This window comes from Diabrotica virgifera, chromosome 10, assembly GCF_917563875.1.
Source record: "Diabrotica virgifera virgifera chromosome 10, PGI_DIABVI_V3a".
In the NCBI taxonomy this organism is placed as follows: Eukaryota; Metazoa; Arthropoda; class Insecta; order Coleoptera; family Chrysomelidae; genus Diabrotica; species Diabrotica virgifera.
Window position 1 is genome coordinate 70,331,261 of NC_065452.1, and position 27,951 is coordinate 70,359,211.

The window sequence follows — 27,951 nt, forward strand, 5'->3', positions numbered from 1 at the left end:
ACAGAAATAATTCATCAGTTTTATATCTTATAGAACGAATATTAATCAGAACCATGCTAAAGTTGTTATCACTAAAATAATTTGAGGATTCTAGTCCCTCAGAACACGTCGTGATGTTTAAAAATTTCGTCTTGGAGAGGCAGCGGAATAGTAGTTTCGGTGGCATTCCCTTGATTTTTGCAGGTGAATAATTCTTTCCGAAGTTAGAAAAGACCTAAGAGCAGCAAGATCAGCGTCTACCTCATCTGCACCAATTCCATAAGCATCATTAAAATCTAGAAGAATTTTTCGTAGATCTTCACTCTTTGTAGGAAGTCCTTCGGAAGCCAGAAACAATTTAACACTTGTGTTGGTATACCCATCATAAAATACTGATGCAGGTTGGTCGTGTAAATAAGCAAGATGAAGTTTAATGGCCTTTAAGGTATCCGGTTCCCTTAATCTGGCTAAAAGATATCGACTATTAGAGTTATTGGTTAATCTAACTCTTGGTGGGGTCAATGGATCGAGATTAGTCGATGGTTCTATAGTATCTTTCTTAATGAAATTAATATGGGTATGGAACGGATTCTTAGTTTTGCAAATTTCGATGGCCTGTTTGTCTGTTTGTATGTTTGTGCTCTGAACTTCATCTTTGTTGTTGCATAAACTGCTATTTGAATTTTCCAGGCTAATAGGACTTCTGATATTCTTCGGATTCTTATGTGACTCAGATGAAAGCGTTGGTTCGGAATATGAAGATTCGATAGACCATTTAATGTTTACACCAGGTGGCCAAATGCCCTTATTAAATAATAGGCTAATAGATGTTCTAGATTTTATACCTATTTTGAATGAAGAACCAGTTGTTGTGTCGGCATCTTTAAGGAGGGCATAACATCTTATATATTCCTTGATACCTAGCTTCTCTTTAATATAGTGAACCACTTGTATAGGGGTGTATATTGGGCTCAAGTTACTAATAACTACAAAGTGACACTTATCTTCTGTAATTTTTGACTTTTGCTCTGCATTTGCTTCGAAATGTTGAGGCTCTTCAGTCTGGGTACTTGAGGTGGTTTAACATGTATTTTTCTTCAATACCTCTTTTTTCGTTGGTATGGTAGATAGACTTTTGGTAAGATTACTCATTTGATTCGATATTTCATTGATGTTTGAAGAGAGCCTATCTAATCCCAACTTAATATCAGTTGAATTTGATTCTTGGATTTGAACCTTAACAGTCTCATCTGAACCCCCGAAAAAAACTGACGATATATTAAAAATATCATGTTCCATCTGCCTAACAGATTTTAAAACCGTTTCAGGATTCAGCAGGTTATTTAGTTTATGGATCTCATCAATTTTTTTCGTAAGATAGTCCAGTTTGTCGTCATTTTTGGTCAACAAATCGTAAGTCTCAATGAAAACAGGCAAATTATCAGTAAGTTTCTTAGTAACTTGAGTTAAAGCTTCAAAGTTCTCTAGTGGTATTTGATTTTTTGATAAGTTGGTTATTTTTTCGTTTAAATATCTTAAGCTAGGCGAGTCACATACCGTACAAAAGAATCTTAGATGGGGAAATTTTTGTTCCAATAGGGCTTTAGTGGTGGACTTATTTAATTTTGTGCATCGCATACAGAAATTTCTGCGGCAATCTCCATCGCACCGCAATCGATTATATTTATCTGAATCCGCAAACTTTTCAAGGCAGTTGTCACAGTTGTAAAACATGGTTTCAAGGTTAGATATGCAATAAACTGGATCGAATGAAAATAAACAAAAAAAATTGAACACTTACACTAGTTTCACAAGACTCCAAAACAAAACAATAACAAAACAAAACATTTAAACAATGAGCAGCTGGCCGATGCAAATCAAAACAAAACACAACCGACTGACTCCGCGGCCAAAGACTGACTTAAGATGCAGCTGTAATGATTCTGAATTCATTTTGTCGATGTCTCGTCTGGTATCATGGATCGCTTCTCTAATAAGCGCCAGGCTTGCCCTTCTTAAAATGTTTTTCGTTTATAGTTGTTTTTGTGAAACGTGAGCTTCATACAAGTCGGTATAATGCTTTCGTCACGGCAGCGTTCTAAAAACGTAAGGTTGCATAACAACGTCCTTCGTTTCGATCGTAGTTTTTCGTATCTTCTGATGTCTGGTAGAATTTCCTCCCTGTAGAGGTTAATTATGTTACACTTGAAGTTTCCGTGTGAGCTATAGGTGCTTTCTGTTGTTTTCTGGGTTTGACTCCGCGTTGAATAATTTTGGTTTTAAGAAAAACCATTATTTTGACGACGTTTCGTCAAGATCTCACTTGCCATTGTCAAGTCAGGTAGTTCCGCTTCTCGCTGTTGCTTGAAGTAGACTGAATTTTTATTCACGATACCGTAACTTATATAGTTGATCCGGATGTATTTGCTTGACCTGCGCGTCTCTTGGATCTTGTGATTGGTCCAGTATATGTTGGGGGGTCTGGAAGGGTGACACGCGTAGATGTCGCTGCTTGATTTATTTTGGTCTTTTTCTTCAATACCGTTTTCCATGTTGTAGGAAGCCGTTGCGCATCATCTCTTTGGTTTAGACCGTTGGGATTTCTTTCGATTTCTATCGATTCTCTGATTTCACGTTTTCTTTTTATTTCTATGTTAGCTAACATCGTTGTTTGGTTCAGGTTTATTTTATGTCCTGTATTTGCGACATGTTGTGCAAAGGATGACGTGGTTTCTCCCCTTTCGATGGCATTTCGGTGTTCTTTTCGTCTTACATGGATTCTTCGGTTGGTCTGTCCAATGTACGACTTTCCACAATCCCCACACGGAATCTCGTATACTCCTTGACTTTCTAACGATATTTTGGTTTTTGGTGTTGGTAGAATAGTTGAGATCTTTCTGTCGGTGTTAAATATCGTTTCTATGTTATGTTTTCTCAGCACTCTCCCTATTTTCTCTGTTGTACCCTTAACATATGGCAGAATGGTTTTGCCGATCGGTTTTTCGTCTTCTGTTGGGTCCTTCATTCTTCTTCGAGCAGCTTTTTCGATGGTGTATGTTGAGAAGCCGTTTTCTCTTAACGCTGTTTTCACATTATGCATTTCTTCATTTTGATGTTCTTGGTCTGTCAGTCTTTCAGATCTTGTAATCAAGGTTTTGATGACTGAATGTAATTGTGCAGGATGGTGGTGTGAAGCAGCATTTAGATATCTATCGGTATGTGTCAGTTTCCGATACACTGTATGGCCTATGTGTCCGTCTTGTTTCTTTATTATTAACACATCTAGGAATGGTATTTGATCGTTTTCTTCCAGTTCCATAGTAAACTGAATTTTATGGTGGATATTGTTGATGTGTTCTAAAAATGCCTTTAGTTTTTCTTCTCCGTGGGTCCAGATGATAAAAGTGTCATCCACGTATCTAAGCCAAAGTTTAGGTTTGTATTCAGCTGTTTCTATTGCCCGCTGTTCTATTTCCTTCATAAACAAGTTCGCTATTACTGGTGACAGTGGGGAACCCATCGGTGCTCCCTCAACTTGTTTATATCTTTGCTCCTGATAGATGAAATATGTGTTATTTAAACAGTGTTTGGTTAGGTTTAGAGTATCCGGTGATATTGGGTACTTTTTGCTTATGATGTCCAGTGATTCATCTATAGGAACATTCGTGAAAAGTGAGACTACATCGAAGCTGACTAGTAAATGTCCCGGCTCAAGAGTCACACCTTTTATACGCTCGATGAAGTGGCTCGCGTTCTTGACGTAAGAATCCGCTTCCAACCGTATGGTTGCAGCTGTTGAGCCAGAAATTTTGCCAGCGGTTGTAAGGGAGATCCGATGGAGCTCACAATTGGTCGCAGTGGTAACCCTGCCTTGTGTACCTTGGGTAGGCCGTAAAATTTTGGGCATCTTGATGACTTCTCTCTAGGTATGAGATGGACCTGTTGTTCTTTCTTGATATTTGAGGCTTTGATCTTGGCTTTTGTTATTTTCTCTAGATATGTTGTCGGGTCTGACGAGATGCTTTGATATGTTGTATCATTTAAGATGTCGTTTATTTTTGTTTCGTAGTCTTGAATATTCATTACTACCGTAGCGTTGCCTTTGTCAGCTGGAAGCACGATGATTTCTTTGTTGTTCTTCAAATTATGTAAGGCTTCTTTCTCTTCCCGTGTTAAATTTCTTTTTGGTGGTTTAGCTGTTCTTAATATTTTTGATACGTCTTGGCGTATGATCTCGGCTGTTTCTGCTGGGAGATTAGTAATTGTAGTCTCTACCTCAGTAATGATATTTTCTACGGGAATGTGTGTAGGTGCAACAGCAAAATTGAAACCTTTTGCAAGAACACTATTCGTGGCTTCATCCAGTGTCAGGTTTGAAAAGTTATATACTAATTTGTTTGTTTCTATTTGTGATTTTTCTTTCTTTTTCGGCCGCTGTTGTAACAAATTTTCAAACTTTTTAATTTGTTTGGCCTTAGTGAGATCAGCATCTGTTTCTGCTCGAAAGTTTGTCAGTTGTTCAAAGAAATTCCATAATGTTGGATGGATTGTGTTACTTAGTTTAAGATGCAGCTGTAATGATTCTGAATTCATTTTGTCGATGTCTCGTCTGGTATCATGGATCGCTTCTCTAATAAGCGCCAGGCTTGCCCTTCTTAAAATGTTTTTCGTTTTATAGTTGTTTTTGTGAAACGTGAGCTTCATACAAGTCGGTATAATGCTTTCGTCACGGCAGCGTTCTAAAAACGTAAGGTTGCATAACAGCGTCCTTCGTTTCGATCGTAGTTTTTCGTATCTTCTGATGTCTGGTAGAATTTCCTCCCCGTAGAGGTTAATTATGTTACACTTGAAGTTTCCGCGGGAGCTATATGTGCTTTCTGTTGTTGTTTGGGTTTGACTCCGCGTTGAATAATTTTGGTGTTGAGAAAAACCATTATTTTGACGACGTTTCGGCAAGATCTCACTTGCCATTGTCAAGTCAGGTAGTTCCGCTTCTCGCTGTTGCTTGAAGTAGACTGAATTTTTATTCACGATACCGTAACTTATATAGTTGATCCGGATGTATTTGCTTGACTTGCGCGTCTCTTGGATCTTGTGATTGGTCCAGTATATGTTGGGGGGTCTGGAAGGGTGACACGCGTAGATGTCGCTGCTTGATTTATTTTGGTCTTTTTCTTCAATACCAACATATACTGGACCAATCACAAGATCCAAGAGACGCGCAGGTCAAGCAAATACATCCGGATCAACTATATAAGTTACGGTATCGTGAATAAAAATTCAGTCTACTTCAAGCAACAGCGAGAAGCGGAACTACCTGACTTGACAATGGCAAGTGAGATCTTGCCGAAACGTCGTCAAAATAATGGTTTTTCTCAAAACCAAAATTATTCAACGCGGAGTCAAACCCGGAAAACAACAGAAAGCATATATATATATATATATATATATATATATATATATATATATATATATATATATACAATCGATAACCCTTCTACCCTAAGGTGTTGGGTATAAAGTCTAAAGTAAAGTCTATTTTTATGCTTCGTACACAAACTTCCTCCAATCCTTCTTATTTCTTCGCTTGTTCTTTAGTGACTCCTCTTTTGTCTAGGATGGCAGCGATTTCATCGTCCCAGGTCTTCATGGGCCTGCCCCTCGGTCTTTTCAGGTTTCTTCTCGCTTCCCAAACTTGTTTTACTGGCCTTCCTTTATCCATCCTAACCATGTGGCCGTACCATCTTAACTGGGCTGCTTCGATTTTCTTCTCTATTGTTTGGACTTTAAGGCGTTCTCTTATTTCCTCATTCCGTATCCTGTCCATCCTGGTCACACCTAGTACTCTTCTTAAATACTTCATTTCCATGCTTTGCAGTTTCTTCTTTAGTCTGGTGGTGAGCGTCCAGCTTTCACATCCAAATGTTAGGATAGGTACGAAAACTGTGTTGTAGATTGTTATCTTGGCTTTTTGGGATACTTCTTTTTTCGATAGGAATGTGCTCTTAAGTGCATGGTATATGCGGGCTGCGCTTTCTATTCTGTTGTTTATCTCAGTATCGTGTGCACCCCTACTGTCTATTTGAACTCCCAGGTATTTGAAAGTTTCAACTTGTTCTAAGGTGTCGTTATTGTTAAGGTGTTAAGTGTTAAGGTGTCATTTTAATTTTTGTACGTTTATCTGTTTTCCCACATATCATGACCTTAGTTTTACTTTCGTTAATCCTCAGATTACGTTTTTCAAGTTTATCCCTCCATATTTGGAGGTTTCTCTGTAGTGCGGCCTCATCTCTTCCAAACACAACGAGATCATCTGCAAATGCACATTCTGCTATCTGTATCATTTCGAGATTTCTATGTCCAACATATATTTTCGATGTTTCTTCTCTGGTTTCCTTCATTACATCATCTAGAACAATATTGAACAAGATGGGGCCTAGTACACCTCCTTGTCTTAAGCCATCATTAACTATAAACTCATCCGATTCCATATTATCTGTTCTTACTCTATTTCTTGTGTTTTTGTATAGGCTCATAATAGCTTTTCTGAGTTTAGTGTCTACTTCCCTGTTCATTAGGCTTTTGTCGATTTCTATCCTTGGTGTACTGTCAAATGCTTTTTCTAGATCTATAAAAGCTTGGTATAGTTCTGTGCTTGTATTTCGCGTATTTTGTATTAGCTGCTTGAGTGTGAAAATATGGTCATGAATGCTTCTTCCCTTCCTGAATCTGCTTTGTGACTAGTCCAGTTTGTGGTCCACTTCTTGTAATAATTTTTTCTCTAGTACTCGTTCGTAGACTTTGGAAGGAATCAGAAAATAAACAGAAACATATACAGGGTGAGTCATGAGGAACTGTACATACTCCTACATCGTGTAGAGGCTCCTATGGGGAATAACAAATGACCATTAAAAAGTGTCTGCTCCCATTGTTTAATAATATACAGGGCGAGTTTCACATTTTGACAGAAATTTGTATTCGTCATAATTTTTGAACGGTCAAATCGATGTGTCTCTTATTTTGGTCAATCGTTACACTATTACCACCTAATCAACTGATTTATTCAAACTAGAAAAAAATCAGGTCCGGCTTCAAAAAAATTAGTTCGTTTGGGTCTTAGAAAAAATTTCACCCTGTATACGCTTTTTGAAAACTATAATATGAATTTTACAAATTAGACAAATAGGCAATTAAAATTACATATTTATTTTTTTCCCCACACGATTACTTAATTTTTTATAAAAAAATCAAATTTGAGTATGAATTAAAAGTTTGGTAAAGTGAACCATAAATTTAAAAAAAATAACTTTAATTACAAAAATTAATTTTTTTTGAACAAATATTTAATTTATGTTACCACCCAATCAACTGATTTATACAAACTAGAAAAAAATCAGGCCCGGATTTAAAAAATTAGTTCGTTTTGGTCTTGGAAAAAATTTCACCCTGTATACGCTTTTTGAAAAGTCTAATATGAATTTTACAAATTAGACAAATAGGCAATTAAAATGGCATATTTATTTTTTCCCCACACGATTACTTAATTTTTTATAAAAAAATCAAATTTGTCAAAATCGGAATTTTAACCTAAAACTGAAAAAAAAATGAAATCACGGTTTAACTCGCTACAACTCTGTTCCATTTTAATATTTTTTTCTGAAATTTTACAGTACATAATATCTCTTACCATTGTGAATATGAAAATTGTTGTAGACTTTCCGTCTTCTTCTCATAAAAGTTATGAATTTTTAAAAATAAAAGGTGCAGATTCGTGAATTTCAAAGTTAAATCGCAAAAATTAAGTGAAAAAATTTAAGATTTATCTATTTGATTACGTCTATGTTAAACTGTAGAGTCCAAAGAGAAGTGTTATGGGTTTTAGATCTAAACGTGGTATAGAAAAAAAAATGGTGAAGCTTTTAATTTTGAGAAAAACGTTGTTTAATTTTTTTTATTTTTATGGTATAATTCCGATTTTGACAAATTTGATTTTTTAATAAAAAATTAAGTAATCGTGTGGGGAAAAACTAAGTAAGCCATTTTAATTGCCTATTTGTCTAATTTGTAAAATTCATACTAGAGTTTTCAAAAAGCGCATACAGGGTGAAATTTTTTCTAAGACCAAAACGAACTAATTTTTTAAAGCCGAGCCTGATTTTTTTCTAGTTTGAATAAATCAGTTGATTGGGTGGTAACATAAATTAAATATTTGTTCAAAAAAAAATTAATTTTTGTAATAAAAGTTAATTTTTTTAAATCTGGTTTCTAATAAAATATTGTCCACTTTACCAAACTTTTAATTATTCATAGTCAAATTTGATTTTTTTATAAAAAATGAAGTAATCGTGTGGGGAAAAAATAAATATGCCATTAGAGTTTTCAAAAAGCGTATACAGGGTGAAATTTTTTTTAAGACCAAAACGAACTAATTTTTTAAATCCGGGCCTGATTTTTTTCTAGTTTGTATAAATCAGTTGATTGGGTGGTAACATAAGTTAAATATTTGTTAAAAAAAATTAATTTTTGTAATTAAAGTTATTTTTTTTTTAATTTATGGTTCACTTTACCAAACTTTTAACTCATACTCAAATTTGATTTTTTTATAAAAAATTAAGTAATCGTGTGGGGAAAAAATAAATATGTCATTTTAATTGCCTATTTTTCTAATTTGTAAAATTCATATTATAGTTTTCAAAAAGCGTATACAGGGTGAAATTTTTTCTAAGACCCAAACGAACTAATTTTTTTGAAGCCGGACCTGATTTTTTCTAGTTTGAATAAATCAGTTGATTAGGTGGTAATAGTGTAACGATTGACCAAAATAAGAGACACATCGATCTGACCGTTCAAAAATTATGACGAATACAAATTTCTGTCAAAATGCGAAACTCGCCCTGTATATTATTAAACAATGGGAGCAGCCACTCTTTATTGGTCATTTGTTATTTCCCATAGGGGCCTCTATACGAGGTAGGAGTATGTATAGTTCCTCATGACTCACCCTGTATAATGTCATTTAGACACTATAGTAAAAGCATTAAAATTATATAAAAATCCACAGTTAAGAGAAACACTAAAAAATGCAAAGATTTCTAAAATTTAAATAATAAAATATCTAAAATAGTAATAAAAAGAAACTAACTTAGTTAAATGAATAAATTAACCTATGAAGTAAGACTAAGAATACACTAAATTAAACTGGAATTGAACTAAACTAAACTAAATTATAAAAAATAATATTTTAAACAACATCTAAATTACAAACATATGGCAACACTGTACGCACGTTGCCCTAAACTGTAAGTTGCCCATTTGATGAATATTTTTAATAGTTATTAAAATCCTGATCTTATTTCTGGAAACTTTTCAAACCTTTTGTTAAACTAAGAATACACTAAATTAAACTGGAATTGAACTAAACTAAACTAAATTATAAAAAATAATATTTTAAACAACATCTAAATTACAAACATATGGCAACACTGTACGCACGTTGCCCTAAACTGTAAGTTGCCCATTTGATGAATATTTTTAATAGTTATTAAAATCCTGATCTTATTTCTGGAAACTTTTCAAACCTTTTGTTAAAATAATTTTCTGTCAAGTACCTCTACCTGCTACTTATTAGCTCATAAGCTTAGCTATTGTATGTTTACCACTTTTCAAGGGAGTTTCTACAATAATTCAGTTGGTTGCAGTATTTGCATTTCATTATTGATTTTGTTTTTTTTTTTTCATTTAGTACAGTAGAACCACAATAATTATCCATGTGCAAATTATCCATATTATGATTTTTTATTACTCACGTTGCATTTTTGTGGTTTTACAGAAATAGCATCACCCAAACTATTTGGTTTGTTGTATTTTCCATCGTCATCTTTACCATCCTGACAGTTTTACTTGATATCTCCAATTCTTTCATCAGTTCGTACATCTGCTGTCTGTTTACTGTGTTGTAGGTTTGTTCAAAGTCGATGAACAAAGCATAATAGTACTGTTTTATGTTCGTAACAGGTAATCTGTATTACTTTTACGGCAAATATTTGGTCCTTCGTTGATCTGTTGTTTCTAAATCCTGCCTGGTATTCTCCCAATATATTCTCCGAATTTTGATTTAGCCTTTTTCTTATACTTCGTGCCAAGATTTTGTAAACTATTTTTAGTAGTACAAAGCCTCTATAGTTTTCGCATAGCATTCTATCACCTTTTTATGTATAGGGCATATCCTTGCTTTGGTCTATCCTTCTGGCATTTTTTCTACTTCCCATATTCTTTTTATCAGGTCATGTATGTCTGTTTGTAGTCTTTTCCCTCTTGATTTTATCATTTTGGCCGATATATTTCTGTTATTCATGGGCTTTTGTTATTTTTCAGGCTCTTTATTTCGTTCTCTATTTCTTGCTCTGTGGGTATTTCTATTGCTATCTGATGATCTTAAATTTCATGGTTTGTTTCCCTTTGTACTTCCCTTTTATTTACAAGTTCTGTGAAATAGTTTTGCAAGTTTTTCATTTTTTTTCAGCTCATTTAGCAGTATCCCTTTATCATCTCTCATGTATGGGTTGTTTTTCTGATATCCTCTTTCCATTTTTTTTGCTTCCTGGTAGAATGATCTTATTTCTTTTTTTTTAATCTTCTATTTCTTTCAGTTTGTTCTCGTTGTATTTTCTTTTTTTGCTTCTACATTTTCTTTTCATGATTTTTCTCAATTCCTTGTATTCTTGTCTATTGCTATCTCGTTATTTGTGAGATTTTCTTTACATTTACCTCCATTTTCAAATTTTCTATTTCCTCCACCCAGATATCGATTAATTTTTGCATTTTCTCTTTATTGTCTGCTATTATTACTAAGTTATCTGCATATAGTAATCCCTCCATTCTCACTGGTACTAAATTTCTGTACCCTATTGTTGACTGTAATTGCCTTGACCTTCTTTTAGCGCTCTTCATTACTCTATCCATTACTAATATAAACAAAACTGGGCTGAGACTGTCCCCTTGTTTTATTCCTCTCCTTAGGTTTATTATTGGCGATCTGTTTCCGTTTATTTGTACTTTAGCAAGTACGTTTCTATATGTACTTTCTACCACGCTTACTATCTTTTGCGGGATTTGCAGATCTTCCATTACTGACCATATTACTTCTCTATTTATAGAATCAAAAGTAGCTTTAATATCTATAAACGTAATATATAAGTCTTCTCCTATTTCGTTTTTCCTTTCAATTATATTTCTCAGTATGTATATTATATTATCTGTTGTTACTCTTTCCTTGTTGAAAAGCCGCTTGTTCTTCTTCTAGTTTTCCTCCCAGTTCTTTCCTGAGCTTCCTTTCTATTATCCCTGTGTAGACTTTATATGCCACTGATGATAAGCATATAGCCCTATAGTTATCACATTCCGCTTCATCTCCTTACTTGTGTATTGGTATCAACAAATTTTCTTCCCAGTCTTTCGGTATCTTTTCTGTTCTCCATGCTTCCCTCATTATTTCCAGTAGCCAAAGCTTGCCTTGTTCTCCCACGTACTTCATCATCTCCGGATCTATGTCATCGGCACCTCCCGCTTTTCCAATCTTTATTCTTGCCAATCCTTCTTCAATATCTTTGATATGAATTTCGCCTACTCGATTGTCCCTATCCTATTCTCTTGCCTGCTGTCCTCTCTACTCATTTTGTTGGTGGCTTGCCTTGAATTTTTCTTTATAGTGCTTATTCCATATGGTTGGTATGTCTTGTATGTTTGTTTTCAATTCATTTCGCTCATTTCTAATTCCTCTTATTTGTTTCCTTTTTGTTCCTTTCATCTTCTTATTTTATTCCAAAACTGTTTATTGTTATTCCCAAAACCTTCGTTCAATTCTTCACCGAATTCCTTCCAGCTCTTCTTCTTCGCATCTTTTACTAGTTCTTTCACTATATTTCTCTGTCTTCTGTATTCGTATATGTCTTGCTCTTCATTTGTGTTTATGTATCGCTTCCACATTTCTTTCTTCTTTTTTACTGCTTGCTTTATTTCCTTATTCCACCATCCAGTTCTTTTATTATTCTTCCCATTCTTTCTTATTCCACATATTTGTTTTGCAGTGTTCCATAACGTGTCTCTCAATTTTTTTCTTTCTATCTTCCATATTCCATATTTCCTCATTGTTTTCATGCTGTTCCAGTATTTTATCTGTCTCTCTTTGGTATAACTTCCTCATTTCCATATTTTTCATCTTATGTATTGCTATTCTTGTATATTGAGGACTCTCTATTATTTCCATTAGTTTCATGTTTATCTCTGCTGTCACTAGTCTGTGTTGGGTACCGAGTTCGGCTTCGTTCTCTGTTTTTATATTTTGTATTGTTAGGTCTGCGTCTCGGGGATATACTATGTAGTAAATTATGCTTCTCGCATTTCTTTCTTCTGCTACGTATGTATATTTTTCATTTCTCGGTTGATACCAGAAAGAATTACCTATTAACAAGTCATTTATTTGGCAGAAACTTATCATTCTTCTACCATTCCTATTTATCGTCTCTTCTCCATATCTTCCTAAGCAGCCTAATGCCATATTTTCATCATTTCCTATTCGTGCATTCCAGTCTCCTAGTAAAATGATGTTTTTGCTTTCCTCTTGTATCTCATCAATAAGTTTCTGTATCTCATCATAGAATAGTTCTGTTTTTTCATGCTCTGTTCCTTCTACCGGTGCATATACCTGTATTATGTGACATTCTTCTTCTTCTAACTCTATTTTTAAGTATATGGTTCTTGATGATACTGATTTGAATTTGGTTATTCTTCTATTCATTTCTTTCGTTACAACTATTCCCACGCCTTCTTTTGCCCTTTGTCCTATCTGAACTCCGGAATAGTATAGTATGTGCTGCCCTCCGATATCGACAATTCCATTTCCTACTTTTTTCGTCTCGCTTATTCCTATCAACTGCAGCTCAAATCTTTCCATTTCCTCTGTTAATTCACGTTCCTTTCCTGTTATCGAGGTTATATTCCATGTACCTATTCTCGTTTGACATTTGTTTTCATTTTTCCTTTCTTCCTTGTTATTAGTTATCCTCTTTGTTTGCTCTTTCATATTACTGGATGTTCCATGTCCTTTCCTGGTCGTCATCAATTTCTCTCCGTCCATTTCGCTTATCAGTTTTTTGGATGGATTGTTCTTGGGTATTTCGTCGTTGCCAAGTCAAAAGCTGCTATGTGGGTTTTATAGAATTTTACAGGAGACAGATAAAACCTAAACGTTCAATTCAAGGTCGTTAATTATTTCTGCTATGTGCATGAAGAAATCCACATAGCAGTGTATGACGGGCGCGCGTTATGTAAATATTTTTCTTCTACGTGGATGAGGACTCCACATAGCATGCTTTGCGATACCCGCTCACATAACATATTTTTCAAACTTGGATATTACAGCAATTATATGAATTACCATATAACTGTATTTATAGGACGGTGACCAACGTAAAAATCTGTAAAATGGTACAGATATCTCCTTTTGTGAAAAAGTCCCACTTAGCAGCTTTTGACTGGGCAACGACGATTTGTTGCTTATCTCAGGTATTAGTTTATCCGCATCGTTGTCCCATATCCATTCTTCGTTATCTATTATTATTTTTTGAAACCTTACTTTGACTTTCTTCCCCTTGCTCCTTTCTTCTTGTGCCTTAATTCTTATTTTTCCTTGTATATCCCTCTTTTTCTTGCTCATGTCCTCGTTTTTCACGTTAAGTAATAAAAGTTTAATGTGTGTGTCCGTCGATGAAAGAAATGCGGCACCAGGAACTTTTTAAATTATTGTTTTGATTGGAACTGATAATACAAAAACCGGGGAGCATGAAATCAACGATAATACTAGTAATGGAGAAGAAGAAAACGGTAATGAGGAAATACATCATAACGAGACAAATCATATAGGAATAGCGACATGGAATGTGACATCTCTGACAGGCAAGGAAATAGAAGCTACAGAAGAAATGGAAAAAATGGATGTACAAATATTGGGAATAAGCGAAACAAAAAGATAGGCAGAGGACATATAAATATCAACGAGAAATATAGGCTATACTATTCCGGAGTACTGCAGGGACAAAGAGCAAAAGAAGGAGTTGGATAACAAATTACGAAGCAGTATCATCTAGAATAATTACAGCCCAAATAGAACTAAAAGATAAAATAGGGATAATACAAATATACTGACCAACAGAAGGTAGTGAAGAAGAGGCTATGATAGAATTCTACAACGAACTCCAATATACATTAGATAAGTTAAGAGAGACAGGAGAAAAAATAATAATTTTAGGAGATTGGAATTCTAGAATAGGTAAGGACGTTAATAGGGGATTAGGATGTATTGGACAATATGGGGAAGAAACATTAAATAGAAATGGAATTAAAATGCTAGAATTCTGCCAAACGAATGACCTGATAATAGGAAACACATTCAGTGAACAAACCATTGAAGACAAATAAACATTTGTGGCTGAAGAGAGAAATGCAAAGAGCTTAATCGACTATATAGTATATACGGGAAATTTGGAATAAAAAATACAAAACATCTTAACGGAAAAAGAGCCAGAGCTGTCCACACAACAGGCTTGTCACTGCAAAACTGAAGGATGAAAAAATAGAGGAGGTGGAAAGAAAAGAGTACGAGAAAGTAAAAGTAAACAAACTAAAGATAGAACGTGTGCGAGAACTTTACAAGAAGGAAACCAATAAAAGATTGAGGCAGATAGAGTGCCAAAAAGAAACATGGACAATGGAAGAAAGAGGGAAAACTTACAGGGAAGTATTAAAGAAAACAGCAGCTGAAGTATGTGGAATCAAAAAATGTAATAATCAATTGAAAAGGACAAGATGGTGGAATAAAGAAGTGAAAACAGAAATAAAAAAGAAGAAAATGGCATGGAAAAAATACATCGAAACGGGATTAGAAGAAGATAAAGAAGAATATTACAAGCAGAGACGATTGGTAAAAAGACAGTCACACAAGCAAAAGCAAAATCATGGAAAGAATTTGGAGAAAAACTACAAGAAGGATATATAACAAATAATAGAAACTTTTGGACGACAATACGACACATGAAGGGGGAAAACGAAAAGAGATAAATGCAGTAAGAGATAGATCAATGCAAATTCAAATAAACCTAGAACAAATAGCTAGGGTATGGAAAGAATATTATGAGGAAAAATTTGATACCGAAGTAACACAGGTTGACAATGTAATAAATGAAGACCAAGAAAACACAGAGATAGACCAAATAAGTAGAGAAGAAGTAATAGAAGGAATATCAAACATAAAAATAGACAAGGCAGGAGGAGATGATGAAATTGAACCGGAAATGGTAAAATACATGGGAGAAGAGGGAATACACTGTCTATGGACAATATATAAAGAGGCGTGGGAAAAACAAGCAATCCCTAGAGACTGGCAGAATAACATAATTGTACCAATATACAAAAAAGGAGAACATATAAACTGCGAAAACTACAGACCTATATGTCTGCCATCGGTATGCTTTAAAATGTATACGAAAATAATAGAGAAAAGACTAAGGCAAGAAGTAGAAATGAAATTGGGAGATGAACAAGCGGCCTTTAGACCAGGAAGACAAACAAATAACAACATATATACCATCAGGAACCTAATCGAAAGATGCTTAGACACGGGGGGAAAACTGGTGTTAGCATTCATAGACCTAAGAGCAGCATTTGACACGATAGAAAGACAAATTATAGGGGAATGCTTGAGGAAATATCGAGGAAATACCTAATCGTAAGATGCTTAGACACGGGGGGAAAACTGGTGTTAGCATTCATAGACCTAAGAGCAGCATTTGACACGATAGAAAGACAAATTATAGGGGAATGCTTGAGGAAAATAAATGTACCAAACAGATTGATAAAAATTGTAGAAAGTAGTTACAAAGAGGTAAAAGGAAGAGTACAAATGGCAGGGGAACGATCAGAAGAATTTAACTGGAATAGAGTTATTAAACAAGGAGATAGTCTCAGCCCTTTGCTATTCATAATCATAATGAATTAATTAATAAGAAAAACTAGAGCAAGAACCAACCAACTACAGACAATAATAGGATACCATAGATTACAACCGATAACAATAGAGTCCTTAATGTATGCGGGTATGCGGACGACCTAGTACTAATAGCAGATTCCGAGAACAAAATGCAGAAACTAATGGAAATAAACGAGGAAAAAAGTAAGATAATGATAATCAACGGCAAAGAAGATAATGAAATAAAGATAAAATGCAAAAACTCAGAACTGGAAATAGTTACAACTTACGAATACCTGGGAAGTATCATTACTAACGACGGATAAATAGACTGAGAAATAACAAATAGAGCAAAGCTAACGACGGATAAATAGACTGAGAAATAACAAATAGAGCAAAGAAATCAAACAAGTTATACTATGCCTTAGCCCCAATACTGGGGAAAAGAGAACTTGCAACAGAGACAAAAATAAACATATATAACACAATAGTGATACCGACTGTGCTCTACGCAGGTGAAAACTGGACAATTCTGGAAAAACATAAGAGCAGAATAAATGCAATGGAGATGAGACATTTAAGATGGATAGTTGTAAAGACAAAATGGGATAGATTAAGCAACGAGACTATTAGGAGAATGACCAACCAAGAACCAATAATGAATAAACTAAAAAAGAGACAAATGAATTGGTATGGGCATTTGATGAGGATGCAACCCAACAGAATTACGAGAAGAGTCCACGAAGCAAGGAACATTGCAAAAAGAAAAAGAGGCAGACCAAGAAAAAAAATGGATACAGCAAATAGTAGAGGCGGGAAAAGTTAAAGGAAAATCACTCGAGGAATTAAAAATAATGGCGGAAAACAGAAAAGAATGAAAGATATGGGTGAATGTAAATTAAAATAGCGATCCCAAATCCGACACCCTGATAGGGTACAAGGAAGGGGAGAAAGAAAGAAAGTTTTGACTGGAACAAGGATTTAGAATTTTAACCAAAATGTATGATTAAGCCTATAGTATTCAATAGACGTAGTTGTATTATGAGTGTTTTTGCAACGTGAATAATATGGGGTCCGATAAAAGGAAGTTTTAAGTTTGAAAGAAAAAGTCGATGTGGTTCATTTTGGGGAGCCGCATAAGTTAAGTGTTAGACAGTTTACAGAAAAATTTGGAATTGGAAAACCTCAAGCCAGTGTTTTAAAACAAAATTGATTTATTTAATCAGTTTTCCGAGAGCGGAAAACCGAAAGCGAAAAGAAAATTTTTTAAAACCGAGGGTGCTGGATTATACCTAGAAATACCTAATTGTTTTCGATTGATTTTGTAAAGTAAGGTATAAAAATATTCCTGTTTCTGGTAAAATTATTCAAGAAAATGCATTAGGAGTTACAAGGGAACTAAGCGTTGATATGAAAGCTTCTGGTGTATGGCTCGAAAAAATTCTGTAAGCAACACAATATTTCCTTCAAATCTGTATGTAGCTGCTGTAGTTTTATTAATGGTTTCTATCTGGAAGGAAAAACTGCCCACTTTAATGAAAGTATACCCTCTGCGAGTCATTTTTAATGCAGATGGATTTTTTTTAGAGTTTAGAGCATTACCCAAGAAAACTTAAACTCTGAAAGGAGAAAGATGCACTGGAAGTAAGGCTTCTAAAGATAGGATCACACAATTCTATTTTGCACCAATATGATGGGGACAAAGAAAGGCCACTGGTAACCGGAAAAAGTAAAAGTCCTCGTTGGTTTAAGGGTTCACACGCAGAACAATTACCTATCGAATGGTACAGCAATAAGAAGTCATGGATGACAAATAAAAGAAATCATGACAGACTGGCTAAATAAATTTCATAGAAATGCTGCGTCTCGTCCACAACGTGTGTTATGTAATGTTAAACGAATGTTTCCATTTATATGTATATACAACATACATACATGCACTTATATTTAAAAATTTTAAGTTATTATTAAGATATTTTTTTTCTCTTCAACGGACACCTCCTCTAAACAGACACTTGCGGAACAACTACTGTCCATTCAAGGGAGAGTTCACTGTATTGTATTTTCTCATGGTTTTCGCTACGGCTACCTTACTTGTGTTCAGGATTGCTTCTTTTATGTTTTCCCAACGTCTGGGTCTGACGTTTCTTGTTCAGGCAACCCGCGCCAACCTGATTAGTCTGTTTGTTATTCCCTGTTCATACTTCTTCTGTGTGTTATTAACTTTTAATAGTTCTATGCTGAATTGTTTTTCAATTTCTTGTTTTGTTTTATTATTTTTCTTTATGTTATGCTTGATTCTGTATTCCGCTCTTACCAAGTACTGGACCTAATATACCTACTTTGTTGAATTCTATATTTTATTTCTGTTTCTCGTAATCTGCTCTTATCCAAATATGCTCTAAGTATTTGAGGTTGGACCTTAACATAAAATATTAAATCATATTTAAATGTAGATTCCTTTGTAGATACCTTTAATGTATCAAAATTTATGTACTTATTTATTTACTGGCAGGTATTAAAAGTCTCCTTATGTATGCATATACACTGACCAGCACAAAAAACGGGCACCCCTTGTATTTTTGATAAAAGTTTCTATACACAGTGTATTTTTTATTGTATCTTTTCTCGATGATTGGTATGCTCTGGTAGAAGGTTTTAAGGTACCTACATTTTCTAAAGGAAATGCGTATGAAAAACTTTTATTTAAAGAAAACTGTACAAATTTACAAATTAATACAAAACAAACATAAAATATCAAATTGTTACCTATTCAATTATCTTCAGAAACAAAATAATAATATCAAGAAAACCTGTAAAAATGACTTATTGATTTAATAATTACTACCTTGTATTACCTCAACGTGCCTATAAAACGGCATTAGTTCTGCTGGGCATAAGGTTAATTAAGTTCAAAACTTCATTCTGTGGAATTGCTTCCCATTCCTCTAAAAGAGCCATTTTGAGCTAACATAATATAAGAGCCATAATAAACCACTCCTAGAATACATTGAAGAAAATCAACTGAGTTGGTGGGGCCACATGAAAAGAATGAGAAGAAACATACCAGTAACAAAAGTATGGGAAGCAAAAATACAGAAAAAAAGAAACAGGAAGATCAGCAGAAAACTGGGATATAACAATCCCGAAGATTATCCAAAAAAAAAAGGAAAAACCGTAGCACTTACTTTCCATGTCCGGAACACCAACAACTTTAAATTCTATATTTCCACTGGTTGGCCACATAGATGGCCCTGTCATTTGCTAAAATTAAGTCTTCTTCTGTGCAGGTCTCTCTCATCTCTGTGCATGACAGTAGATGCCGGCTGGTCTGAACCGCGCCACAGTCGCAGATATCGTCCTCCTGGTATCCCCATTTATTCAGGTTACTAGCACAACGTGAAACGCCAGTTCTTAGTCTATTTAGCGCTTTCCAAGTCAGATACGGTAAATTGTGTCCAGCAGCCATTTCCTCTGAGGGGGGAAATGTGTTGCGGTAGCTGACGCTTGCCACAGGTGTATTCGGCGCGTCTCTGGCGCTTCTGGGATGGATCTTGATGTTTTCAGAAAGCTTTTCCGAGATCTTAATCTACTTGGCTGAGTTTGGTGGTCATAAAAGGGGTGTCTTCGGTCCGTCTCCTGCTTTTTTCGTTCTACCTCTGACGTGACTTTCCTCCTGATAGATGGTGGAGCAATCCCAGCAATGGGGTATACCTCTTCGATAGGTGTCGGTTTCAGGCAACCCGATATTATACGAACCGTTTCATTTAGAGCCACGTCAACGTTCTTCGCGTGAGCAGAGTTTGCCCATACTGGTGCTCCAAACTCCGCGGCCGAAAAACATAATGCTAAGGCAGAAGTGCGGAGAGTGCGTGGTTGTGCTCCCCATTTTCTGTTAGTTAGCTTGCGGATGATATTATTTCTGGCACTTACTTTCTTCTTGACATCTTGACAGTGGTATCGGTAAGACAGAGTTCTATCCAGGCGTACGCCGAGGTATTTTGGCGTCTCGTTGTGTTCCAGCATCTGACTACGCCATTCCACCTCCAGGAATGCAAACCGTAGCAGAAGCAAGCAGACTGACGCAGGATAGGAAACAATGGTCAAAGTTTGTGCACACGTGAATAGACATTAGTACCGACACTGAAAAGTAAAAGGGACTTAAAAGACTGTATATAAATATATAATATAAGAGCAGCATGCACCTGACTTCGACTACTTCTACTAAGCCTGTGCCGAACATGCTCGATGGGATTTAAATCGGGACTGTGGGCTGGCCATGCCATATTAGTAATATTAACTTCATTTAATTTGTTCACTGCCAGAGTGTTTTGTATGGTTTTTTACGTTAAAGCCAAGCCATATATTCCAGATGGGAAAAAATGGATGGACAAAGCTGCGCAGAGGTAGATTTCCACAGATAATGAAGTCTTATGACAGAAATTTTAAAATTTACGTCAGCCATATTAAGAAATTCGTGGGAATATGTGTCTGGCATGAAAATCAAAAAAAAATTCTGGGCCACATTGACCGAGACAGCAGCGAACTAGTTAAGTATTTTCTGACAATGTTGATGGTATCAGGACATGCAATGTCATGTATAAGTGTGAAGTTTTCTACAACAAATGATGTATATGGGACAACATAATTTATTTTATTTATTTTTTATTTACCAACGGACAAGCCCAGTTACAATTAATGTTAAATTATAAATTCATAACAGTAACTATATCTATGGTTAAAATACAAAATGTTATCTATATCTATTACTCAAGCCAAGAGTACACAAGACCTGACGCAGGAATGAGTCGAAGGTTGCAAAGAAATCTATGTATCATATTTATTGGCTAGTCTGGCAGTTCTTGATATGAAGTTGTTAAGTCCATAGTTAGTGCGATGTATAGGGTAATGGAAACTAGCTATAGATCTGGTAGGTCTAGATGGAACATGTACATTAATTTTATTGAGCAAAGAAGAAGCAGCAGTTCTACCATGCAGAATATTGTAAAAAGTAATAAGATCTCTCTTCTTATAACAGTAATGTTACAGTAACTCAGTTATGCACCCCTCAGCGGTCAATCTCCTAGGGACAACATACAATTGTTTACGCGCCTCAGAAGATATACCCACCGACACCATAACTGAGCCTCCTTTAAAATTTACTCTAGGACTAAAAATATCATTTACCATTTCTTCTCCAGGGGGAATGTAGACAAAAGCTGGACTCATTGGTAAACATCATATATTTCTCCAGTTGTCTGCATTCCAATCATGGTGCTCCCTAACGAAATGTAATCTGACCTCACGATGTTCCCTGGAAAGTTTGGGTTGTGTAGTTGGTCTTCAAACATTGAGATTAGCCTTATTTAACTGTTTTCTAATTGTTCCTTCACTAACATTTACGTTCCTGTCATGTTGAATACTGTTTCTAACATCTACAGCACATGAATGACGATTTTTTAGCACTGAAGATACTATAAAACAGTCGTCCCGATGAGTAGTTCTTCTATTGTGACCTATTCTAGGACATCGAGTATATGCTCCCGTATCTATAAAATGAGCAAAGACATGTTACACTGTACTGCATGAAACTCAGTATCTGTCAGCTACGTAAACTTGACTTCTTCCTTCCTGAATAAGAGCAACATTTTCTGTACTCAAAGACATCATCAAATTGCCAATAAAATTGATACAAGCACAATATACTAAATATTTTTGACATCAATAAACAGAAATATAATAAAAACAATTGAAAGTATTCTTTGTAACACTGAAGTAATTGAATAGGTACCAATTTGTTATTTTATTTTTTTTGTATTAATTTGTAAGTTTGTATAGTTTTCTTTAAATAAAAGTTTTTTGTATGTATATATTTCCTTTCTAAAGCATACTTCAAACCCTTCCATCAAAGCATACCAATCATTGAGAAAAGTAACAATAAAAAATAAAGTGTGTTTCAACAATTTTATTGAACATTCAAGGGGTGCCAGTGAGTGTACCTATATATACATGGAATGTATGCATATACATATATACAGGGTGATTGATTAGTGGGGTAAAGCTCCGTAAAGGAAGGGTCATGTTCTGGGGAGGAATTATGATCGGTAAAAAAATCCTTTAATTTTCATCCAACCAACTTTAATGGCTCGCAGATATGTTGATTTGGTTCTATAACCTGTAGTTAGGCTCCGGAGAGGTGCAATGAAAGAAAATTAAATTTAGCTTTAATTCGCTTAAAATAATAAAAAATATCAGATGATTCCATATAAGTTTGGTTGTGTGTATTTAAATCATTATTAAATACTTATTAAATGTTATTATTCTAGATGAATTTCCAACGTTTCATGGTTTAGAAGTATTAGTAAACCATTACAAGGTTACGCCAAATTTGCTCTCAAATAATCTAGTCCTTACAGAATATATAGAAAAATTTCCGCCTCCCCCTAATACTAGGAGACTTGGTCGCACAAACTTGTTACATCGATCTACTGGCCAAGGCAATTACACAGTTGTAAAAGAACTTCTAAAAACAGATTATCCACAGGATGCAAAGAACCAGGATGGACAAACTGCTGTACATCTTGCCAGTATGAATGGACAGAATGACATTTTACTGAAACTAATCGAGTGTGGAGCAAGTGTCAATCTTAGAGATTCTGTTGGATTTACACCTTTGCATGTAAGATTTTCACTTATTAAATCATGTATACAGGGTGTTCAGAAACTCTACCGACAAACGAAGACAGGAGATTCTTCAGATAATTTTAAGACAATTTAGCTCAATTCACCTAGTCCGAAAATGCTTCCTAAGGGAGCTAGAGCTCTTTGAAAATGGCGTCTTGTAATTAGTTTTTCTTAAATACCTCCAGAACCTTCAATTTAGAAAAACGAAAATCGGTTCGTATATTTATCTGCCAGAGGTAAATCGATTCCATCCATTGCGAATTTCTAGTACCGATCATAGGCGTCCGTTTTGGGTATGGCAACGATTATTTCATCACATAACTTTTTTGTCTTTAACTTTTAAGCATTTTTGATACTGGATTATTAAATTGTGATGTATTCTAGTACTAAAAGATACTCTTGCTTTAAGTCAGTAGGACACACGGTTTTCTAGAAAAATCGATTTGAACATTTTTCGTTTTTTGAATTTAAAAAAAAATTGAGAAATAAAAAAAAACGGTGTATTTTACCAATTCAAAGCAAGAGTAACTTTTAGTACTAGAATACCTCATAACTTAATAATCTAAAGTCAAAAATGCTTAAAAAATAAAGACAAAAATGTTATGCGATAAAATAACCGTTGACTTACCCAAAACGGGCGCATATGACCCGTACTAGAAATTCGCAATTAATGAAATCGATGCATCTCTGAAATATAAATAAACGTACCAGTTTTCGGATTTCTAAAGAGTTTTCTTTTTGATTTTTTTTTGGAAATTCAAAAAAAGAAAAATTTTCAAATCGATTTTTCTAGAAAACGGTGTATCCTATCGACTTAAAACAAGAGTACCTTTTAGTTGTAGAATACCTCACAATTTAATAATCCAGAGTCAAAAATACATAAAAATTAAAAATAAAAAAGTTATGCGATAAAATAACTGTTGCCCTACCCAAAACGGACGCCTATGACCGGTACTAGAAATTCGCTATGCATGGAATCGATTTATCTCTGGAAGAAAAATAAGCATACCAATTTTCGTTTTTCTCAATAGAAGGGTTCTGGAGTTATTTAAGAAAAACTTACAAGACGCCATCTTGAAAGGGCTCTAGCTCCCTTAGGAAGCATTTTCGGACTAGGTGAATTGGGTTAAGATATCTTAAAATTATCTGAGGAATCTCCTGTCTTCGTTTGTCGGTAGAGTTTCTGGTCATCCTGTATATGAGTATCAAGGAGTTTTATAGTCTGATACAGTTTTTTATATCAATTCTGGTCCTTCACATGTTATTTTATATCAATAATTGGTGTTATAATATAATATTAAAAGAACTAACTAGGACACCCAAGTTTTTCAAATAATGAATGTGTATGTTTAATACATTAGAACCCTGATTATCCGGGCTGCGGATTATCCATGCTATCATTTTACATTATTCAAATTGCATTTTTAAGGTTTTATTGATAAAGCGTCGCCGTAAGTAACTCGACGGAAACTCTATCTGTCGTGAGGGATACATATAATGCAATATCGTTAGCAACAGTACTCGAGGAATCGCTACTCTGCTATATTCTTAACATGTGTTTCCAAAATAGCAATAGCAAAATAGTTTGCAATAACTAGTGTTAAATGCAAATAAATAATTTATTTATTTATTTTGCGTGCAAGCCCAATTCTGTAAAAATACAGAAATTACATTTTTGAATAGATTATAATAATTATAATTAATATAATGTAATAAAATGTAATAGTAAGTATTACTATTACTTAAAAATATATATATTATACAGATGAAAACAATAACATAAAAACAAATTACAGACGTTTCACTAAAATATTAAACCCTTGTAAATTGCTTTTAAAACGACTGATGGAGTTGTCAAACAGTTGTACCAATTTTAAAAATTGAAAAGCGGTTTCCGCAGAAAATATTGGAGGGTCTAACCATCTCTGAGCCAATACATGAAAAGCAAGCAGAGATTTTTCAAGAACACTCGAAAATCAAAGAACATTTCAAACTGATTCATTTGAAAATGAGAGTCATGACGAAGAATATGATGAGACAGTATCTAATCGGGAGGCTGAGGAAGCTGCTAATATTCTACTAAATTATTTTGAAAACATTGTGAAAGTCAGTCATATGCCAAAGTGACTGACTTTTCCAAAAGCACAGATATTACTGTTATTTTTCTGTTATGTATATTTTTATCTAGTTGTATGTATGTGTGTATATATGTACAGTGGCGGCTTTTGGGGGTAGGCAGGATAGGCCGGGCCTACCCAATAATTTTAACTGCTTTAAAATTGAAAAACATATATTCAAAAATTATGTTAATGCATGGAAATAACTTTTAAATGTACTAAATCACTCAATACATTAGCTTCCGTTAAAACAACTATGTTATATATTATCACAGAAAGCATTGAATCGTATCCAGGCATTTTAAATATCATTAATAGGCCCGTTCGGAGCCGGCCGACCCCGCTCACATAAGATCTCCGTACAAAAAGCGTTTGAAGTCGCTTGCCGGACAACGATTTATATGGTCGTGTTATGCTTGCTGTTTAGGCACCAGACGATCGGGCCTTAGCCGACCATCGTTGCCACTTGTAACGTAATTATCGAATTGTAATATAAATTTTCTTTTCAATTATGATAAAAAAATATGTAACTGTAACATATATCTATAATTGTAACATATTTTTAAACAAACGGAATTTATTTCTGGAATTGGGCGATAATAAAAGATTGACACAGAATATGGCGCTAAATTCCCACAAAACGCTTTGGACTCATTGATGGATACATATGAACTACTTTTTAATAAATCCTTATTAAAAACTGAAATGGAAATGATCTTTTCTGCTATTCATCGTGAAAATTTTCACGATAAGAGTTTGTTAGAACTATTTAAAAGTATGTTTGACAACGAAACCAATGAAATTCTTCCTGAAAGATACAAGTTATTTTGTTTACTTGCTACAATAGCTGCAACAAGCGGTTCAGTTGAAAGAACTTTCTCCACTTTAAAGCGAATAAAGCCATCTCTTCTCGGTGTCTCTTCGAAATACAATGACGCAAAGTCGGCTTTCATCACTGTCTACTGATTATAGAAAGAGAGATTATAGAAAGAAAGAGACAACAGGGGTAAACAAGAGCAATATAAGAGAGATAAAAAGAAAAGAACAGAAAAAGAGCGCCTGTGCGCGCAAGAGAACGGTCTGGAAAGACGTGCCACGCGCGTAAACCGAGAATGGGTTTAGTTGGTAGGCATTGTAAAACGGATTCATCCGGGGGCAAGGCCCCCAGTGGGGGAACGGGGAACTGCGTTCGGATGTACTCCGTTTACTCTGAATCCAACACACGCCAGGTACGATTCATCTGGTACGGTCTTTAGAAGATTCCCACTCTCACACAAAAAAAAATATGTATTACACTTACTAGCAGCTATTTTTTGGGGGGGTCATGGATCTTGAGGGTGATTACTTCTCTCTGATGCAAGGTCACTTTTAGTCTAACCATCAATAGGATAAGTGGGTTTTCAAATATTTGGGTGGAGGTCATGACCCCGTGACCCCTCCCTCTGGATCCGCCACTGATTACAGATAGCTATATGTAATTTGCTGGCTTGGCCTGCCCAAAATTTTACCCCACCAGCCGCCACTGCATATGTATCATATATAAAAAATAAATGGGATTATCTGTGCTTTTCAATTATGCGTCACATCCGTTTCATGGCACACGGATAATCAGGGTTTTTTTCTGTATATGTTTGTTATTGACTTTGAACAAATACGACCTTTAGCATTTTTGTGTTTACTAATTTTTGCACTTCAGTGGAATAGGTCTGTACATTGTTTCTAGTATAGTGTTGAAAAAAAATACAAACGGAACAAAACGATTTTTGTTCAAAGAAACAATCTTTGATGTTATAATTACTGCCTCAGTTCATAATAATGCTATCTTTGAAAACATCTAAATCTAAACTTTCCTTGATCACTGTTGGGGGTAGGGATGTGTGGTCTAATAAATATTTTTTTCATTGGTCCATACCCATTAGTCCAAGACGTGATAAAATATCAAAATCCACAAGGAAGAATTTCCTGTAGCTGGCTGTATACCATTAATTACAAGTAAATTTAATGAAACATTTTTCTTAGTTAAAGATATACTTATTTAAAACCCCTTAAAGGGCCACAAATATCACAGAATGTTTCGCTCTCTAAAAACAGCACATCATTAGTGTTACAAGCTTAACATGCAGAGCCACCCAAAATACAAAAGTTAAAACCCTTTAAAAGTTGACTAAATGTCTTACATAGTTAAATAAATTGTGGAATCCAAAGGATGGATATAATCCCTATGGATAAGGCCCTGGGGCAACATATGACTTCCAACAGGTACGTGGGTTGCTAGGTTATAATTAAATCTTCACATTGAGAGCTGTGAAAGACAACTCAACTAGAACATCAAAGAGAAAAATTTCTGGAATGTTACTTAATCCGAATGGCACTCTGTTAAATTTATACCTACCAAAAGAGGTGTTAAAAGTACATAATTCGGAACTTTTATCAGTAAGCTGAATTTGCCAGAATCCATCCTTCATATCGATTACCGAGAATATTGTTTTGCCTTCTAGTCTGCCTAAAATATCATCACATTTGGCTATATTATAATAGTCTCTACATATACAGGGTGTTTCATTAACAATTGTCCATATAGTAACTGGAAAAACCTTAACACAAAATACAAAGATTTAACCTAAAACACTTAAATAAAATGTGGTTCCTTACTGAGTTATAGGGTGTTTTATCTAAAAATTTAAAAACTATTTTTGCTCAGCATTTTAAAACTATTCGACGTATCCTTTTCATACTTGGCAGGAAGTATAGGTAGTAAGGAACCACATTTTATTTAAGTGGTTTAGGTTAAATCTTTGTATTTTGTGCTAAGGTTTCTCCAGTTACTATATGGACAATTGTTAATGAAACACCCTGTATATTTATTGAGAGATTTTGCGTCCAAAAGTATGAGTAAGGTAGGTTTTTCAACTATCATTAACGAGTTCACCCAATCTCTAGGATAATCGACTCTTGAAATAATCTTTTTTGTTCAAGAACTTTCAAAGTTGACTTTAATCTTTCGTGTAGTGCTATGGTACCTTTCCTTGTATCTGAACCACAGGATTAGCATCTGCTTTCAACTTAATCAAGCACCCTGGGCATACACCCTAATCCCTCAAAAATATCTTTAAATTTCAAAAATAAGTCTTGTTTACTTTTTGGCAAACC

General features: G+C 34.7%; 1 protein-coding gene across 3 annotated transcripts in view; it reads left to right on the forward strand.

Moving 5' to 3' along the window:
- LOC126893375 (tyrosine-protein kinase Shark) overlaps positions 1-27,951 on the forward strand; it is a 183,595-nt gene that overhangs the window by 28,846 nt on the left and 126,798 nt on the right. For 2 of the 3 annotated variants that reach the window (XM_050663485.1, XM_050663484.1), the window contains exon 3: positions 22,327-22,679. The exons of the other annotated variant lie outside the window; for it this stretch is intronic. In XM_050663485.1, coding sequence (XP_050519442.1) covers positions 22,327-22,679 — 353 coding nt within the window. The remainder of the gene's footprint in view (positions 1-22,326; positions 22,680-27,951) is intronic. 3 annotated transcript variants of the gene reach the window in all.